Source organism: Mirounga leonina, unplaced genomic scaffold (genome assembly GCF_011800145.1).
Source record: "Mirounga leonina isolate KUSES-001 unplaced genomic scaffold, KU_Mleo_1.0 Mir_174, whole genome shotgun sequence".
Taxonomy (NCBI): domain Eukaryota; kingdom Metazoa; phylum Chordata; class Mammalia; order Carnivora; family Phocidae; genus Mirounga; species Mirounga leonina.
The window spans coordinates 83,359,000-83,379,807 of NW_023270451.1; the positions used below are offsets into that span (position 1 = coordinate 83,359,000).

At 42.4% G+C, this 20,808-nt stretch overlaps 1 protein-coding gene across 2 annotated transcripts in view; it reads left to right on the plus strand.

The window, feature by feature from the left end:
• The window catches only part of CUL1 (cullin 1), a 101,623-nt gene that overhangs the window by 23,526 nt on the left and 57,289 nt on the right, over positions 1-20,808 (plus strand). For both annotated transcript variants that reach the window (XM_035021321.1, XM_035021320.1), the window contains exon 2: positions 12,833-13,133. In XM_035021321.1, coding sequence (XP_034877212.1) covers positions 12,994-13,133 — 140 coding nt within the window. In that variant the 5' untranslated portion in view covers positions 12,833-12,993. The remainder of the gene's footprint in view (positions 1-12,832; positions 13,134-20,808) is intronic.

Below are 20,808 nucleotides of genomic sequence, written 5' to 3' on the forward strand. Positions count from 1 at the left end.
TCTTTAAAAAAAAAAAACCAAACACATAAGCACAGTAAGACCACGGTGGCCCTTGCCGTCGCCAGATGCAGGTCTTCTCATTCTTGGTGGGGCTTGCCAGCCGTCTCTCCTCTCATAGAAGTACTCTTTAAAAAAAATCAATATTCTGTATAAAACATTATCATACCAGGTGTATTCTCCGTCACCTTTTTCACTCAGTCTTTCTAAGATTCATCCATGTTGAAGCGTGTGGCTAAAGTTGACTGAATTTGTTTGTGGCCTATTGTGTGACTCTCCTACAGTTTATCTGTGAATTCTCCTGTTAGCGGACGTGTGGGTTGTTTCCAGGTTTGGGTTTTTTGTTGCTCATATAAAGAGTGCAGTGAGTGCCTGTGTTTGCACGTTTGTTGGGGTCCATACACAGAAGTTTCCCTAGGTGTAAATCGTTTGTTCTGCAGGACAGTTCATGTCTTAGGTGCCGTGCTGCAAATCAAAGCCAGGGTTTTAGGCATTCTTTTAACCAAGTGTTAGAAAATAAGTCATCACTTTATTGAGTAATACCCAGGATCATTTAAATTTTAATCAGATTTAAAATGTCACCAAACTAGAAAAGCAAAATTTAGCCTTGTTGTTTTTATTTCTTCCGTTTCTTTTAGGAAACCCTTTTTGTTCTGTGCAGCCTCCTCTTCTGGTTTAGGAACAATCTGCTCGTTTTCAGTCAGGATTATCTCAAGAGTGGCAGGGAATGCCCCTGAGGGGGTTAATCCGACCAGGAGCTCAGATTTCCTTCAGCTGGATGTGCTCAGTGACCAGAGAACCTAAACCCTTAAGTTCAGCAACTCTGTTTTTAAGCATGTGCAGAAAAAACTTCACTCTCTTTGGGTCACCAGCTCTGCATCCAGCCCCCCAGTTTGGCCTGGCACACCTACCCAGCTCCGCCATTCTCAGGACAAAATGACAATATTGCTTCTGAAGAGTAACATCCTTCAGATATTGGTGGCTTTTCAGATGTGCATACCGCTGATGCCTGGGCAGTTTCTTAAAGTGAACACGAGATTTTAATCACTTGATTTGCATGATTTTGTGGGGTTTTCTGGGTGAGGAGGATAGTGGATCATTTTCATAGATCACCTCATAACACTTACGGGAAGAGCTTGTTTTGTTTTTTTAACAGTGAATGTTAATTGTGTTTTCACAAACTCTTTATTTTTAGAAGAAACTAACATTTTAAGTCAGTGCTTTTTTATCTTTTTATATTTTCAAAAGCCAGTCAGCCTAACTGAAGCACTATAGTCTTTTTTTGAAAAACCTTGTTTCTGGTACAACTCTGATTTGAATCTATCTCTTTTTTTTTTTTAGATTTTTTTTTTTTTTTTTTTTTTTTTTTTTAATTCATGAGAGACAGAGTGAGAGAGAAAGGCAGAGGGAGAAGCAGGCTCCCAAGGAGCAGGGAGCCCGATGCGGGACTCGATCCCAGGACCCCGAGATCATGACCCGAGCCGAAGGCAGATGCTTAACCATCTGAGCCACCCAGGCGCCCTTGAATCTATCTTTAACACTCCTCAGCTTTCGCTTCTGCAGCAGCATCTGCTCAGTGTGTTTAGTCTTACAGAAAGAGAGGCCAATATCAGGACTTTATTAATAGGTAGAAGTGGTATCTGGACTTTTGGAGTAGTTGAGGTGAAATTGAGGATGGGTTGTGATTCTCTTGTTACTTTAAAATATGTGGGTTTGTCCCCTTGAGTAGAGATGTAGTTATGTTCCTTCAAGGTCTTAAGAATTTATATTCCTGTCTGTTCTACGCTGAGGAATTGGGAGGGGAATAAAACATTAGGAGAATAGAGGAAGCTTAATTGGTTAGATGTGTGGTTAAGAAATGCTTGGCCCTGTAGGCCAGTTCGAGGGCCATGGCCGAGTCTTACAAAGGGGAAGCCATCCTCCTTCCTGCACTTAGAGGCTTCAGTCCCCTTTGTGTCTCCCAGTGGTCACAGTTGCAAGCCCTATTTGACAAATTTTAGGTTGCTGGCCATCTTTCTGCCTTCTGAACTAGCACTCCCGGAGCTGCATTGCACATCGTCTCTGCCCAAACCTTACCCCCTCCCCTCACTTCCTCCCCGGCCTCACTTCATGGAGCTCCCTGGAGTCCTACCCTGTGAATAGGAAACTCCTCTGTAGCCTCTGTCCACATTCCTTAAACTTCCTTGCTCATCCTCAATCGTTAAGCCTCCTCAAAGCCAACCTGTGGCTGTTTATGTTCTCCCACATTCCATAAGCCTCCAGGGTGAAGGTGGATCAGTGCCGCACAATCAGAGACTGACTTTCTGGAGGTGCTGCGGGTTCCCCTCCCTGTGGTGGTCACCTGCTCACCATCGACTTCAGAAGTTCGTTGGACAGTCTGGCATCCAGCCCAGTCCTCCTCTCCTTTCTCAGCACCCACCATCTCAGGTGGTTCACCACCTGTGTGCACATTGCTCCCTGTGCCTTGGCCGTCACTTCCTTGAGCTCCATTCTGTTCTAGTCCTTCTCAGGCCTGGCCCCTCAGCCTGGGCCTTACCACCCAGACTGCATTATTTCCCAGGTCATTGATCTGACCTCCCGCTGCCAACCACAGCCTTCTGTCCTCCTGACCCTCGCTCTCTTTCTCAGATGTCACATCCCCCTTCCAGCTTTTCTTACTTCTTCATGGCCAAAATAGTCTGCAACTCTGGCCCTCCCAACCCATTCCAGTTTGATTTCTATCCTTAAAACCACAGTGAGGTGTCACCAGTGACTACAAACTAAAGCCAGAAGCTGCATTTCCTCATGATGATGAAAATAATAGCTATCATTTATTCTCTGTGTTGTCGCACTCTTCCTGACCCCCAGGAGATATATTAAGTGATTTACCCAAGATCATACAAGAAGTAAAGGGCAGAGCCTTTTATATGACTCTGATGAGGCCCCGCCGACCATGGCCCTTTCTTCCTGTGGCCTCCAGGATAGGGGTCCTCTCATTGTTTGGGCTGTAACTTTACAGATACAGACTCTGGTTCCCCATCATCTAGTCAGTTTCTAAATGTCCTCCGGACTCCATTTGGGCCCATCTGCTTCTGTCATTTCTCTGACTGACTCTGGTTCCCAGACTCCAGTAGTGCCTGTCAGAGATGATCTCTCCACAGCCCGGCCTCCTAGGATGAATCACAAGCGCTGAGTAGCCTGCCTCCCACCAGTCTGTTCTTGCTGTTCCTCCTCTACTGTGTTCTAACCTGGTAGATGGTTCCATAGTCCATTTATCATATAGATACATACAGGCATTTATCGTGCACAGTCAAGTCAGCAGGAGAGAAATCCTTAGAAGACTGCTTGTTCTAGTATCACTTATAACTATTGAAAAATAAACACCTACAAGCTCTTTTAACAGGGGACTAGTTTGATGAACAATAGACTTTTAGCTCCAGAAACAAGGAGGTGTATTTCATTAAGTGAATTGAGGTATATTTCATTATTAAAGAAAAAGTTGCAAAACTGTGTGGTTGATCCCAAGAAGGTTAGAAATAAGTAGGGATCAGTGCAGAGTTACCTTTAAAAAAAAAAAAAAATTAAGCTCTGTTGTTCCTTGAAACATTAGTTTTTTTGAAAAACCTGTCCTGAGTTATGTCCAAGAAAAAATACTCTATGGCCAAGTCAGCTTGAGTGGATGGAGACTCATAAGATATGTCCACTTAATAAGGCCTCCAAAGTCTTGTAGCAAACAAAACTATTTAACTTCACGAAAGTTAGCGTTTCCCATAACCTTTGATATTCTTTCTGTTGAGTTGATGTTCCAGTGAGTGTTCGGTGGAAGACTGTTATAAGTGCTCATTTTTAAAAAAGCCCTTTTATTACTAATGAGACTCTGAATTACTAATATCAAAGAGGATATATTTTTCAGGATTCTTGGAGGTGGTTTATTTAGTTTGCACATCTAATCAGTGAAGGAATCTTGTGCACCATTAATCTTGAGAAAAGGGCTGTTTGGTTAGTTCACAGTTTGAATTGTTAGAAAGCTTGTTTAATGTGGATTCTGTTGCCTTTCATACCCCTTTGGAACAACATAGTCTTTGAGAGAAGTCCTTAAACGTACAGCCTCCCTTTTCCTTTATTACGTGTTTGTTTTGACTCTGTGTTCCATCCCACTATCTTATTTTCCTAGGCAGAGATGAAAGTGAAGTGGAGTAATGCGTGTGCTTGTGTTGTGATTTGTTGGGGCTTCACTGGATCCAGTGGGCACTGCTTCTGGTCCCTGCTTGTGATGGGTTGTGTTTTGTGCCTTGGTTTCCTGTACAAATCTGCAGATTCTGTGTCTGAAAACTTCAGTGGTACTCCTGGATGTTCATGACCGCAGATGGTAAACCCAGTAACGTCAAGGGTCTACTCTACCAAAGGACTTTTTTTTTTTTAAGGTTTTATTTGTTTGCGAGAGAGAGAATGAGAGACAGCATGAGAGGGAGGAGGGTCAGAGGGAGAAGCAGACCCCCTGCCGAGCAGGGAGCCTGATGTGGGACTCGATCCCAGGACTCCAGGATCATGACCTGAGCCGAAGGCAGTGGCTTAACCATCTGAGCCACCCAGGCGCCCCTACCAGAGGACTTTTGAAAACGACCTAACTTCCTAAGTATAGATTTTTAGTTTTGTCTTTGTTTTTTATAGCGATTGCCTTTTTGGACCTCCAAAGTTTTTTTGGCTATGTAATATGATTTATTGGGAAAGTATTTTTACCCCTTACCTAAAAACCATTTGAAACTGACTTCTTATTAAGTCTGCTTAAGGCTATTGACAGTTTTGATGGACTGGTCCAGAGATGGAGGCCAGAGAGTTTGTATAGTGGTGTATTTCTGAAATTTCAACATTGACAGATAAGCCCATCTTTTATGGGCACCTATGTCATATGTTATTACTCCAAGCGATCTTACAGTTTATTCATCAAACACTTGAGTGGTGCATGAGCAGATTAACCCCCTTGCCCCGCCTGGGGGCCCCTTCAGGAAGGGCGTTGGCTGCCAGCGTGGGCAGTCTGGTCAGCAGGTGCCCCAACTTTCAGCTCTTTCAGGGCCTGCCTCAGCTGCGGAGAGCGGCCCGGCCTGGCCCACTTTCGGCGACTGCGCCCTGGTGTGTGACATTCTGACGGTGGGTGCTTCCCACAGAGCTCCCTGTGGGCCGGGTGCCAGCTTCGTAGGGGCTTGGTCACAGCTCACTCTCTGCCTGATCCTGCTTCCCTCATCGCATGGATGCTCCGTGCCTAAGAAGCATCTCCCGCCCAAACTCTGTCCCCACATCTGCTCCGGAAAGGCCACCCAGATACCAGCAGGTCGGCTCCTGCTGTCAGCATGTGGTCTGACCTTTAAAACTTGTTTCGATATGCTTGCTTGTAATGTTTCCTTTTAAACTTAGTTTTAGACTTCTTTGCCGTAATATTAATAATAAATGTTTAAGTATATCGGTGTGAGGCTCCCTAGGGGATATTGAAAATACAAGGTAAAGATATCCTCTTTAAACTTCTGGGTTAAACACAGGGCGCCTGGGTGGCTCTGTCGGTTAAGCATCAGATCCTTGATTTTGGCCCAGGTCCTGATCTCAGGGTCGTGGGATGGAGCCCCTTGCCTGGGCTCCATGCTGGATGTGGAGCCTGCTTAAGATTCTCTCTCTCCCTCTCCCTCAGCTCCTCCCCTGCCCCACCCCTCCCCTGCATGCATGTGTGAGTTCTCTCCCTCCCTCCCCCCCCTCTCAAAAATAAATAAGTAAACAAACTTCTGAGTTAAATAGATGAGGACATGTGAGTTTTTGAGAACCTCAGATCAACTGTCTATGAATTTGGGGGTACCCAGTGGGGACAATTAGAAAACTGGAACGGGTAGTTTGAAATAGAATATTTTGCTTATCTTCCAGCATATTCTGCATATAAACTGAGATGTACTGTTGCACAAAGTTACATGTGTACAACTAGACATAAAGCACGTGTAATACAGTAAACTGGACATTTTAACGTGAAAAGGTTGTATTTGATCTTGTAGAGAGTATCAGCAAGTCTTGGTGTAGAGTAAGATTCGTTACTAGAATCAGAAGTGCAGTAGAGGAAGGAAGAGCTTGGACGCTGCTGCTGAGCTAGGAGAGTGGAGGCGTTCTAGAGAAAACTCATACTGACCATTTATTTGGTGTGTTTTAACTTTGCCAGAGGATAAGTGGTGTCTTGACTTTACCCTTTCTGCTGTTCAGTGGTTTTCTTAGTTTAAAAAATGTCAGGCATTTTTTTAAAAGTTGGCTTTCTCAAATTTTAAAATATTTGAATGGATTTAATATTGATACAGCTAGGACTGATTTGTTAGTTCTTTCAAACCGTTGGCTGTTTTAATTAGAGCTGTTTGGGTTCCTAAGATTAATACGTAGAAAATTGGTGAATCTGGGTTTTTCTTTTGGCTCTTTTAGTGGTTTCCCTGGCAGGGAGTAGGGGGTTGTTTTGTTTTGGTTTTGGTTTTTTTGCTTTTTGGGGGGTTTTTTGTTTTTTTTTTTAAACCTTTTTTAAAAAGTTTTTTATTTTAATTTCAGATATAGTGTTTTGTTAGCTTCAGGTATACAGTATAGTGATTCAACAATTCTATACTTTACTCAGTGCTCATCATAATAAGTGTGCTCTGTAATCCCCGTCACCAGTCTCACCCATCTCCCTACCCACCTCCCATCTGGTGACCGTCAGTTTCTTCTCTGTAGTTAAGTGTGTTTCTTGGTTTCTCTCTCTCTCTCTTTTTTTCTTTGCTTGTTTTGTTTCTTAAATTCCACTTATGAATGATACTGTATGGTGTTTGTCTTTCTCTGACTGGCTTATTTTGCTTAGCATCATACTCTCTAGCTCCATCCATGTTGTTGCAAATGGTAAGATTTTTTTTTCCTTTTTTGTGGCTAATATTCTACTCAGTAGTAACATTCTACTCTATGTGCCACATCTACTTTATTCATCAGTTAATGGGCACTTGGGCTGCTTCTGTAATTTGGCTATTGTAAATAATGCTGCAGTAGACATAAGAGTGCGTGAATCCCTTTGAATTAGCGTTTTTGTATTTTTTGGGTAAATACTCAGTAGCTCGATTACTGGATTATAGGGTAGTTCATTTTGTAACTTTTTGAGGAACTTCCATACTGTTACCAGTTTGCATTCCCAACAATGGTGCAAGAGGGTTCCTTTTTCACCCCATCCTTGCCAACACCTATTGTTTCTTGTGTTTTTGATTTTAGCCATTCTGATTGGTAGGAGATGAAATCTCATTGTAGTTTTGATTGTATTTCCCTGATGATGAATGATGTTGAGCATCTTTTCATGTGTCTGTTTGCCATCTGGATGTCTCCTTTGGAGAAATGTTTCTTCATGTCTTCTGCCCATTTTTTAGTTGGAATATTTGGGGTTTTTTGGTGTTGAGTTGTATCAGTTCTTCATATATTTTGGATACTAACCCATTATTGGATGTGTCATTTGCAGAAAATCTTCCATTCAGTAGATTGTCCTTCAGTTTTGTTGATTGTTTTCTTTGCATGTAGAAGCAGCTTTTTATTTTTATGTTCCAATATTTTTGGTGGGTTTTTTTTTGTTTTGTTTTTGTTTGGTTTGGGTTTTTTGCTTTTATTTCCCTTGCCTCAGGAGGCTTATCGAGAAAAATGTTGCTACGGCTGATGTCAGAGAAATGACTGCCTGTGTTCTCTTCAAGGATTTTTATGCTTTCAGGTCTCACATTTAGGCCTTTAATCCATTTTGAGTTTATTTTTGTGTATGGTGTAAGAAAGTAGTCCAGTTTCCTTCTTTTGCACGTAGCTGTCCTGTTTCCCAACACCATTTGTTGAAGAAACTGTCTTTTTCCCATTGTATATTCTTGCCTCCTTTGTTGAAGATTAATCAGCCATATAATTGTGGGTTTATTTCTGGGTTTTCCATTTTAGGCCGCTGATCTGTCTGTTTCTGTGCCAGTACCATACTGTTTTGATCACTTTGTATAACTTTGTCATATAACTTGAAGTCTGGAATTGTGATACCTCCAGTTTTGTTTTTCTTTTTCAAGACTATTTTGGCTACTTGGGGGTCTGTTGTGGTTCCATACAAATTTTAGGATTGATTGTTCTAGTTCTGTGAAAAATGCATTGGTATTTTGATAGGGATTGCATTAAATCTGTAGATTGCTTAGGTGGTTACAGGTTATTTATTTTAACAATATTTGTTCTTCCAATCCATGAGCGTGAGATGTCTTTCCGTTTGTGTTGTCTTCATTTTCTTTCATCAGTGTTTTATGGTGTTCAGCGTACAGGTCTTTCACCTCTTTGGCTGTTTATTCCTAGGTATTTTTATTATTTTTGGTGCAGTTGTAAATGGGCTTCTTTTCTTAATTTCTCTTTCTGCTGCTTCATTATTAGTATATAGACATACAAGAGATTTCTGTATATTGATTTGCTAAATTTACCGCATTCATTTATCAGTTCTAGTAGTTTTCTCATGGAGTTTTTAGGGTTTTCTACCTATAGTTATCATGCCATCTGCAAATACCGAGTGTTTTACTTCTACCTTGCCAACTTGGATGCTTTTTATTTCTTTTTCTTGTCTGATAGTTGTGACTAGGACTTCCAGTACTATGTTGAATAAAAGTGGTGAGAGTGGACATTCTTGTCTTGTTCCTCACTGTAGGGGAAAGACTCTCAGTATTTCCCCTTTGAAGATGATGTTAGCTGTGGGTTTTTCATAGACGGTCATTATTACATTGAGATCTACTTTGTTAAGGATTTTTATCATGAATGGATGTTGTACTTTGTGAAATGCTTTTTCTGCATCTACTGAAATGATAATACGGTTTTTATCTTCTTTCTCATTGATGTGATGTATCACGTTGGTTGATTTGCAAATACTGAAATTAGTTTCCCTATTTATTGACACCTTACAAATGAAAGAACCTAGAATTCAGACTAGAGTACTGGGGAATCCTGGCTTTTGAGAATCCAGGGGTCTGCTTGTGGTCCTGCCACTTTCTAGCATTATAACCTTGGTCAGGTTTGATTGCTTCTCTGACTCAGGTTTTTTTTTTTTTTATCTGTAAAAGGAAGGGCCAGAAGTATGTTTAAGGTTAACCTCTAATCCTGTTGTAATTGGCTCTTATGAGCAAATATTTCTGGTACAGAAATGTGTGGTACATAAATTTTCCAGTGTACAAGTCTGTCACCTACCAGAAGTTAATGGGTTAGCTTTTCAGGAAGGGGCTTTATTCCACAGTAGTGCTGTGCCTGCTCTGATTTACTATAAATAGTACATAAGACTCCCTGTGGTAGTGCCTGGCACATGATAGTTTCCTACTATATATTTGTTAAATAAAATATTAATGATCACTGAATTTCTAGAACTCTTCTAAGTCTGTTTAAACACCATGTTAAAATATGTATACATTTGCAATGACCAGAATAATACACAACATTACTAAATGAGACAGCAAGAAATAAATTTGAACCTAAAATCTAGTGTTTGAAGGAAAAAGTGTAGAAGAAACAAGATAGAATTTAATGGAGATTCTAAAGGGGGACTTGGGGGCAAGTTCAGATGCTTTCTAATAGTGGTATTTCCTTATTTTTAAATCCTTTAAAAACATCCAGCTTTTTAATTCCTTGGTTTATTATTTCATTTATTCATACAAAACACTGACCTATGCACCAGGCTCTGAACTACGTTCTCAGGATACTGTGGTGAGCCAAAAGAGATGGTCTCTGTGCCATGGATCGTTCTCACTAGAGAAGGGAGGAACCCCGACAGGGAATTAACCAGGAATAAGCATAAGAAGGGAAAGTCCCATGTAGGGGGCGAACCTTGCCTGGGACTTGTAGTGAGTCTGACTGGGCGGAGAATGAGCACAGGGGCTCTCTGGCACGAGCAGCAGCAGATGCAGTGATCCTCAGGAGTGGGGAGCGGACTGGCACAGCCAGGAAAGGAGGGGAAAGCCTGCACGGCTGTGCCCAAGGGGACGAAGGGGAGTTTTGTAAGAGAAGAGACAGAAAGCCCCCGTCGTAGAGAGCGAATGGCTTGCACGGCGTGGCTGCCAGGGCTCCAGGAAGGGCAGGGCTCTGGGCAGGGCTGGCTCCTGGGCCAGGCTGCAGTCCTTTGTCAGGTGCGCGAGGGAGGGGCTGTGGCTTTTTGTGCTTGACTGTGTTGGTGTTGGGGGGTGGTGTGGAAATGATTAATCTCCTATAAAACAACTCAGTAAATTGTTTCAAGTTTTCCCAAAGAGAAAAGAAGATCTGGGAGTGCCTTGTTCAGGATTTCCCTGCCTCCGACACCAGTTTGACTCCCTGTTGCTCTTGGGGTGATGCCTAATCAGATTTCTAGTTTTCGACTCAGCTGCTGTGTGAAGCCTCGAGGGGGTGAGTCAAGGGGAGGGGCGCTCTGGGAGTCCAGTGTAGACGGCTCAGACGGCAGCCCGGTGTACGACGACGACGAACGACGACAATGACAGTGATGATGATGTCGTCATCCTCATCGTCCACTGGGATGGGAAACGGAGGCAGTGAGTGAGTGGATGTGACATGACCCCATAGGGTAAAATCAGTAGCCCTAGACTGTGAAAGAGTAGGAAGGAGACATTAGAATAATTCCCCAATTTCTGACACGTGGATACATGGAGCTGCCACTTACGGAGATGGGCAGCCGCGGTGAACAGTGGAGCTAGGACAGTCCCTGAGTTCAGCCGTAGACCTGTGGGGTGTGCGACATGCGGGAGGGGACTGAACTAGACACTCAGATGTAGAGCCGAGCCTGGACTTGAGAGAAGCCGGCTGGGCTGGAGATACACTTCGTGAATTGCTGGCATGTGGAGGTTTGAAGAAGGAAGGTTGATGGTGGCTCCATAGGAATCCATTTACTTGAAGTTACTTTTAGGGTGCCCAGTGGAAATGATAGGGTGAGGAAAAGGTGAAAATGGGAGGAATGGAACATTTTTCTCAGTTGCTGCTAGAAATTAGAAGAGGAGAAAAAGGAGTAAAAGAGTATCTAGAGAAGGCTTATCTAAGATAAAATTAACTGTGTGAGTCTGGGGAATTTAAGTGATAATTTCCCCTTAGGGGAAAATTAAGCATGAGGAAGGAGTGCAGGCTTAACTAGGTAGTGATACCAGGCAGTACCACGAGTCCCAGCCGTACTATCGAGTCGGGTGTTGGCCTGATCCCCCCCAAGGTAGACGGAAGGAAAGGCAGATTGCACTTATATTTAGGGAACATTTGCAAAGCGGTTGCTGAGTTGTTGGTTTCCTTTAAAACTTGAGGGAATTCTTGTGTTAGCGATCTTTGTATTCTGCATTTGAACATACTTCTTTGAATGGATGATGTAAAATACTTTCAGGATCAAGAACGGGATTGTGGTTTCATAAAATATTAGGTCCCAAAGCTTAGATTATAAGTATTAGAGATGATTTAGTTTTCAGTAGTTCGGACTTGATCCACAAGCATGAACTGCATTCTCCTTAAATGTGCCTTAGCCTAGGGAGAGCTCTATGATGCCATCAAAGATGCAGGATGCCCCCAGTTCCTTGCGGAGCTCAAACCTGAATTGGCAGGCTTTGACAACCCATCCTTATTGCTCCAGACACCGTTCACCTCCCAACATTTATTTTATGGAGCCATTAAAATAATTCATTGTTTCTTAATTTTACAGGAGTACTCCTTTAACAAGCTCCACATTTTCATGTGATAGACACAGACGATCCATAAGGTGTGACTGTAGTATTGCATAGGGAGGGATACTGAGTTAACATGATGCTGAACAGTGAGGTGCTTTATCTGTGGATCCCGAGATCCTAAAGCATTATAAGTTCTATTTTGTAGTAGCCTTATACACTCGGAAATAATAGCCAGTATTATTTGTTGAGCATTTACTCTGTGTTAAATATTGTATATACGTTGTCTTACTTAAGTTTCACAGTAACTGTCTGAAGAAAATGATTGACCCCCCCCCTTTTGTAGATTCAGAAATTGAGGCTTAGAGAAGTGTGAAGTACCTTAGCCAAGTCCTCATACCCAGTAGGTGTGGAGCTGAGCTTCAAACCCCAGTCTCTGAATTTAAGGAACATCTTAAATTTTGATGATTCTTGGGGCGCCTGGGTGGCTCGGTCGGTTGGGTGTCTGCCTTCGGCTCGGGTCATGATCCCAGGGTCCTGGGATCGAGCCCCACATCGGGCTCCCTGCTCAGCGGGGAATCTTGCTTCTCCCTCTGCCTGCCGCTCTGCCTACTTGTGCTCTCTCTCTCTCTGTCAAATAAATAAATAAAGTCTTTAAAAAAAAAAAAAATTTTTTTTTTTTTTTTTTGATGATTCTTGCCAGATTCCCTTCTGAAAGGTGAGTGACCATTTCCCTGCACCTCAGCCTCACCAACATCTGCATTTTTGCAAAGTGCTAAGTGAAAAATTCTTAAAATTCACAGATAACCAGTGAGGCTGGTTTTTCCTACTTTTTAGGTATTTGATTTTCTCTGTCTGGGAGTTTCCTTTGGGTTTATCTTTGTAATTGTTATGTGGGTCAAGTATAGTTTAAGTTTTACCTCAGAAGGCAAAGAAAGGCTACAGTGTTAGTTGTGCTTACGCAGTTTCACCCAGCTTCTCTTGTGAGCACTTTTCTTGAGTTCATAGGATTCCGAACTAAATCTCTTAAGTAAGCATATTTCTGTACGTAGATCATATGAGTTTGTCTCCACAGAGAAAGAGAAATATTCTCCAGATTAGCGTGGTACCCTCTAATGCCTACAGACAATGTTTCTATCTGTGTGGCAGGCACCCTATTACCCACCCCAGGATGTCAAGAAAAAATTCATTAACTTGCTTTATTTTTTCTTCAGGTTTGCCTGCAATGAGATTTCATTCTCTACATTTAAAGGACATCCTTTCTGAGCTGCTGTGAATAAATTTGGAATGATACTGTATATTTTCATCTAATGGAGAATTAGCTGTACCTTGCATAAGGATTGCTACACTGGACGACTTCAGAATATTACTCACAATGTCATCAAACAGGAGTCAGAATCCCCATGGACTGAAGCAGATTGGCCTTGACCAGATATGGGACGACCTCAGAGCTGGAATCCAGCAAGTATATACCAGACAAAGTATGGCAAAATCCAGATACATGGAACTCTACACGTATCCTACTGCTTGAGCTGAAATTAATTTGCTTAGAATTTTGATTATTCACTAGTACGATCTGTGAATTGTTAGAAGTTTTACATCGTGTTTTCTCTTTCCAGCTCACCCTGTGGTATAATCAGAGTTCTTTTTGTAGCTTTAAAAATGAACCCCCTCTTTAAGTTTTTTGACCAGAGGTGAAATTAGCTAGTTGGTTAGTCTAAAACAGTGCTGTTCAGTGTAGTAGTTACTCGCTCCATGTGGCTGTTTACATTTGCAATCACTTAAAATGAACCGTTCCTAAGTCATGGTTTCTGTATTTCAGGTGCTTGGTAGGTGGCAGACAACTTCTGTCATTGCAGAAAGTTCTGCAAGGGTCAAGTGTAGTTCCAATACAGTAACTTTTTTTTTTTTTTGGTAGTAAAATAGAGTGCATTCTTTGCAGGTGGGTATGTAACAGTGAAGTGGGTAAATAATAGTAGGTGTTCTTTCTTTTGAACTTGAAGTAGGTAATGTAATTTCTTATTCCGTTTATCGCCACCATTATATTTCGGGAATGCAGGATGATGTGCGGGTCCTTGTGGCATAACTGAGAGCAGCCCATGTGATCGAGTCTGCCCGCTGGGCCATGTGGTTGAAGTTTCTGTTTTTGCCAGACCCCAGATCTACCTGCCCCTCGTTTCTAGGTCAGGATCCTTTTTTATTTGGGTCAACATACACCTCACGTCATGATTTTTGCCTTGGAATCAAAAGAAACCTGTGCGTTGACGTCTTTCTTTTTTTTCCTTACGCCTACAAGTTCTCATCAACGTTGGAAGTTTCTGGTTTTTTAAACCCTGTAGTACTGTGGGCTGAAATAGTTTATTCTGGTTTTTTTTTTTTGAAGTCTTCTTTTTCCCCACCCAGTACACTAGGAATCACATTCCTGTTTCCTAGTCTTGGCTGTCTACCTCGCAGCAGGTTACAACATAAGCATACTCAGGATTCATATTGAATCTCCATCCTGATGTTCTGTGACACAGGTCACGATCCCTGGAGCTGCGGGCCCTTTTGCACCCGGAGTACGTCTGAGCCGGGGGCCGCCTGCCGCAGACGCTCTGCAGGGGTAACGTGCCAGGACAGGCTGGTCCTACTGCTGCTCCGTCCCTGCCAGCTGCGCGGTCAGGTCTCAGCTCAGCTGCTGCCGTCGCTCCCCTCAGCTGACACGCTTAGCCCCCCGCCAGCTCTCCCACGGGAGCTGTGGGCCTGAGGGCAGTAGTCCAGCTGGGGGCCTTTCTACCCCCTTCACCGGCCTGCTGCAGGCTTCTCTTTTATAGAAACTCAGAATCTCACAGAAAAGCAGATCAAGCCAAAAAAATAAATTCCTTTCACAATACATTCATGATGATCCATGTCTACTTTGAAATAACCGTCTAACCCAGCGAATGTATGTGGACATTTTCGTGTTTGTTTTAAGATGTTATTGATTTATTTAGCTGAGAGACGGAGAGAGCACCAGCGGGGGTGGGGGAGGGGCAGAGGCAGAGGGAGAAGCAGGCTCCCCGCTGAGCAGGGAGCCCCATGTGGGACTGGATCCCAGGACCCTGAGATCATGACCTGAACCACCCAGGCGCCCCTGGACATTTTCATCTTGTACTTTTTTTTTTTTTTAAGTAATCTTTGATACCTAATGAACATGGTTTATATCAAATAAACTTAAGCATAAAGGTATTTTCTCATTTTTCCAAATGTAAGCTACTATTCTCATATATATTTTTCCGTGCTTTGAAAGTAAGGCTCTAAAGGACATAACTGATTCACAGAAGAAATGCAAATGACAAAATATCCCACCTCATAATTATGGAAGAAATGAAGAATTAGAGGTGCCTGGGTGGCTCGGTCAGCTAAGAGTCTGCCTTAGGTTCAGGTCATGATCCCAGGGTCCTGGGACCAAGCCCTGTGTTGGGCTCCCTGCTCAGCAGGGAGCCTGCTTCTCCTCCTGCCCCTCCCCCTGCTCATGCTTTCTCTCCCTCCCTCTCTCTCTCTCTCAAATAAATAAAATCTTAAATAAATTTTTTATACCAAAACTGGAAAGTTTTAAAAAGAAATGATTATAGCCAGTGTTGGCAAAGAGTGGGGGGAGATGAGTTCCTATAGTTAGATGGAAATGTTGTTTGCTGTGAGCTTTCTTGAGAGAAATTTAGAAATACAAAGACCCAAATGTACTTTGGCCCAATGTTTCATTTTGTTTTAATTTTTAATTCTGTTCTAAGGAAATAGTGATATTCAAATTGTATGTGCAAGGCTGTTAGAAATATTTTAATAATAGGAAACAGTGGAAACCAACCTTAGTATTCATCACTAAGGATGACGTGGTATTTAAAGGTTATAAATAGCCAATAAAAATACACTGAAGAGTATTCATTGACATGTAATAATGTCTGTAACAAGGGAGAAGCAGGATACAAAGTGGTACATGTCCCATGAACCCTCAGCACACCCTCTCTGCTTCTGAAAAACAACATAGCACCGTACTGAAAGTAGCTCTCCATAGGTATTGGACTTATAGGTGATATGTTTTTTTAAAAATTTATTTATTGAGGGGCGCCTGGGTGGCTCAGTCGCTTAAGCAGCTGCCTTCGGCTCAGGTCATGATCCTGGGGTCCTGGGATTGAGCCCCACGTCTGGCTCCCTGCTCGGCAGAGAGCCTGCTTCTCCCTCTCCCTCTGCCTACCACTCTGCCTACTTGTGCTATCTCTCTGTCAAATAAAATCTTAAAAAAAAAAAAAAAATTTATTGAGAGAGCTCACACATGCTTGTACACAGGGCGGGGAGGAAGAGGGAGAGAATCTCAAGCAGACTTCATGTTGAGCGAGGAGCTGGACACAGGGCTCGATCCCATGACCCTTAGATCATGACCTGAGCCAAAACCAAGAGTTGGATGCTTAACTGACTGAGCCATCCAGGTGTCCCGATATTTTTTTTTTATAGATAAGTTTTAAAATGCTCTTCTGTGCTTTTTAGATTTTCGGTATAGAAAATACATATTAGGGTGCCTGGGTGGCTCAGTTGGTTAAGCGACTGCCTTCGGCTCAGGTCATGATCCCGGAGTTCTGGGATCGAGTCCCACGTCGGGCTCCCTGCTCAGCAGGGAGTCTGCTTCTCCCTCTGACCCTACCCCTTCTTGGGCTCTCTCTCTCTCTCTCAAATAAATAAGTACAATCTTTAAAAAAAAAAAAAAAAGAAAAAGAAAATACATATTAAAATATGGGGCACCTGGGTGGCTCAGTTGTTAAGCATCTGCCTTCGGCTCAGGTCATGATCCGGGGTCCTGCGATCGAGCCCCGAATTGGGCTCCCTGCTAGGCTGGGAGCCTGCTTCTCCCTCTCGCACTCCCCGTGCTTGTGTTCACTCTCTAGTGGTTTCTCTCTGTCAAATAAATAAGTAAAATCTTTAAAGAAAAATAAAATACAGTTTATTATTTGTTTCCATTATGCAAATATAGGTCCTAGTTACACTTACTTGTAAAATGCTGCCTCTCACTACTGACCTTATAAAAATAGTTTTTAGGATGACAAATTGTATTTATGTTTGAGAGAGAACCCACAGAAATTATATTGCATATAGTTGCCCCTAGAAGCAATTTTTTTGTTTATTAGTATAAACATGATACGTTCAGGTTTTTTCCTTCTAAATTTTGAAGATTTATTTATTATTTTGAGAGACAGATAGCTCGTGCACGAGCAGGGGGAGGGGCAGAGAGAATCTTGAAGCAGACTCCCCGCTGAGCGTGGAGCCTGACGCCAAGCTTGGTCTCAGGACAGCCAAAATCAAGAGTCAGACACTAAACCGACCGAGCCACTCAGGCGCCTCTCCTTCTAAATTTGATTCATAGTACACCTTGAGCATTTTCAAGCATATTTATGTTAATCGCAGTCAGTTGCAGGCAGACATTGCTTTTGAAATATACTGTGGATGTGGATTTGCTTTATATGGGATATCCCTTTTCAGAATCATACCTAACAACAGCCTAGTGAGAACGCAATTCTCTTATAGTTTTACAGACCAACTCTACCAAATGGTAGGTGGTCTCGGGGCTCTTGCGTATTTATACAGGTGATACGTGTGTTGACATGTGAAGATGGAAAGTATTTTTAATGCAACTTTTAGTGTAGTCTTTCCAAATGATTTTAATACAAGTTAATTGTTTAAAATTCCTTTGTAAGTTCCAGTTGGGTGAGAAGTGGTGGAAAAGAGTTCTGTTTAGTTTTGCTTCTTTAGTTGAATTGACTTCTCTTTTAGAAAATGAAAATGGTTTGAGTTTGGTGGTAACTAAAAGTCGTGGAGTGATTCCCCAGATGTGTTTGCTTTAAGTGGAAGGCATGGTGCTGGGTGGGGGGGAATCATTGGAGTCGCCCACCTTTCCCCGAAGCGCCAGCAGTCCTCCCCTTGTCTTACAGCTGGATGTGTGCGGACCACTCCTGCAGGGGGAGACGAGCCATCCCTACAGTCCCTGCAGCAGGGAAGGGCTGGAAACATCTGCAGGAAAGTGCGCACGTGGGGAGCTTTGCCTCAGACCCCTTTGCATCCGATGTGACCCCTTTCAGTGACTCTTCCCTACCAGTCCTCAAAAGTATGCCTTGGCAGATGATTGAACAGATCTGGGGCGACGGAAGAGTTGTACGGCCTCTTTGGGAGACAGAACCAGGCTTGGCTCTTTAACACAAACTGCCACACCACCTACCACTTACCGGCCTGCCGGCGCTGAGAGGCCTGGACAGACGACCGAGTGAGAGGCCCCGTGTCTGCTCGGGTCCTCAGCTATTTTCTTTTTTTTTTTTTTTTTTAAAGATTTTATTTATTTATTTGACAGAGAAAGACACAGCGAGAGAGGGAACACAAACAGGGAGTGGGAGAGGGAGAAGCAGACTCCCTGCCAAGCAGGGAGCCCGATGCGGGACTCGATCCAGGGACTCCAGGATCATGACCTGAGCCGAAGGCAGTCGCTTAACCAACTGAGCCACCCAGGCACCCCCTCAGCTATTTTCTGCCCAAAGGCTGTGTTGCCAAAGAAACTCCAGAGAGCTTTTTGAAAAGACGCTCAAAAGTTATAAAAGCCAAATATGTGTGTTTGTTAGACTCTGGCTGCCTTAGTATAAAACAACTTACCAACTGACTCCTAAATGGAGCTTCTATTTTGTTACCTTTTAGATTTTTAGTTTATTTTTACCTCTTGATGGTTTCCTCTTAATTCCTATATTTAGTTTATCCTCATAGTCTATTTTAGTTGTTTTTGGTTTAAAAATAATTTTAGATGTGACCCATTTTCTTCTAAATACTGGTCATCTTTTGTTTTTATACTCTTCATCTAAAGTAAGTGATGATTAATACGAAGTTATGCATGTGTTAGAACAGCAAGTGTTAAGTGTGGTCTCTGGAAGCGAAGCAACAGAAGGAGCCCCACTTCATGAAGCAAGAAAGCATCTGGAAGCCTGAGGGCTGTGGTTTCCCCACAGCAGAAAAAAACACACCCAGTCATTGAGAAGTGAGTGCATCCATTTTAGAGTCCTTCTTTCGATATGGATTATTCTCCCTTCCAGATGCTGCACTCGAAATACTCCAGCAGTGTCTTTCCTCACGTCTGATTCCAGGGTGACTCAAGGAAGGACTAGCTCCCCTGGATAGAAGACTTCTCTCCAGCAGCTTCTGATACACACGAAGAATCTGCTTTTTCCTTTTCTGATAACATTTCCCCACATATTACAGTTAATTCAAAGCTACGATAAAAAAAAAAACATGCAAACTGAAGATTGTGTGTTGTCAGAGCTACATAAAGTCTGTCTAGGGGGGTGGGCAATGGTTCTTGTCTTTCTGCTGACTCAGCCTTGATTCAAAGCACCATCCATGCCATTTTTTTGGTAAGAGGTGGTTTGCTGCTCCCTCAAAAGTATACACCTAGGGGCACCTGGATGGTGTAGTTGGTTAAACATCCAACTCTTGGCTTCTGCTCAGGTCATGATCTCAGGGTCATGAGATGGAGCCCCGCATCAGACTCTGTGCTCAGCTGGGAGTTTGCTTGAGGATTCTCTCTCCATCCTCTGCACCCCCCTTTCCTTCCCTCTCTTAAAAAAAAAAAAAAAAAAAAGCTACACCTATTATTATCTTCCGTATCAGCTTTGTGTCTGTTTCCTCTTCATGAATACAGCAAGTAGGGGTTCCCTAGGCCAGTAGTTTCTATGAAGAGTAGCCGGGCTTTAGGCTGAAGTCTTCCACAATTGGACACAACCACTCTTTCTGTGGATTACAACTACCTGTAGGAAAAACTATGTGAACCCAAGAATAGATCTATTTGGGAGGTTTTTAAAATGGGATTTTTGTTTTTCAGATGAATAATCCTTTTGTAAAATTTAGAAGTCCAAAACGCATGGTGAAAAGTCCACCTCCTTTCCTTCCATCTTCCATTTGAGTCTGGGCACACCAGGGGTCCCTGTAGCTGCTTTCTTGGGCACATCTCTCTGTTACCTGTGCACATGCATGGACACCCCCTCACACACACAAAACAGATGTTTATATTAACTTAAAAATCACCTTTAACACAAATCCTCAATTGTAAGTAAACGTGTATCTGTGTTTTTTGTGCAAATGATTTGCTGGTAATTGATCCTTACAGAGAACTTGCTCTAAGCCATCCCCGTGAGGGGACAGGGATGGTCTGAGTGCACCCCATTTGAGCTTACAGCTAACCACTTGTAGCTGTTCCTGTGTCATCTGGAGACAAGCATCTTCATTAGAGACAACGGAAAAATTTATTTTCCTTTTCCTCTGTTACTCTGATAATATTTGTACTTTAGTCAGAATTAGGAATCAGCCGAACAGTTGGTTGAGTTACCCGAATACTGTTAGAAATGTTGAAGATAATACTCTGAAATCAAAATTACTTTTGGCAGATAGTCCTCCAAATGTGTAGTATATTTTTTTCTGTAATTCATATGTAGGTCACTTTGTTTAGGTAAATTGTAGGATTCTGGCTCAGATGTTATGATTTTGTACCCTGTTTTATTTTCCTGTTCTATAGATATGTATTCTGGCTTTTTTTTTTTTTTTCTGTTATGTTTCAGGTATTATATGTTATTTCAAATGCCTAATGAAATGGAAGATGATGGTGCACATGGGGTGTGTGTGATGGAATATTTATGATGGGATATTCTGATGGTCTCATTTTGTTAATTACAAAATCTATAATGAGTAGTGCAGACAGGTAATGTTGCATAGGAGATAGGAGGGAGAAAGATTTTGACCCTGGCAAAGTTGGAGAGTTTCATGAACCAGTACAATTTAAGTGGACTTCAAAGGATGACTATAGATACGGAGAAAAGAAGGGATAAAAGTCTTGCCGAGTTTGGTTGGAGGGAGAAAGATGAATGAGAAAGCAGGAAATAGCACTTGGACATGGCATTGGCTAGCTTGAATTGTAATATAAAAATAACTAGAGTTTAACTGGCTTGGATAAATGGATGATGCCACATTTTAGTGAACCTTGAAAACCAGATGAGTTTGTACATGTTTTACTGTTTTGATTTTGGAAGTGTAGGTTCTATAGAGTTTAGATATATGACTTGAGAATTAATGACTTGATATCAACAAATTTTAGGAGACTTAATGTGGAAACCATATGGGACTAAAACAAGAAGAAGTCAAAGACAGCAAGAGACCA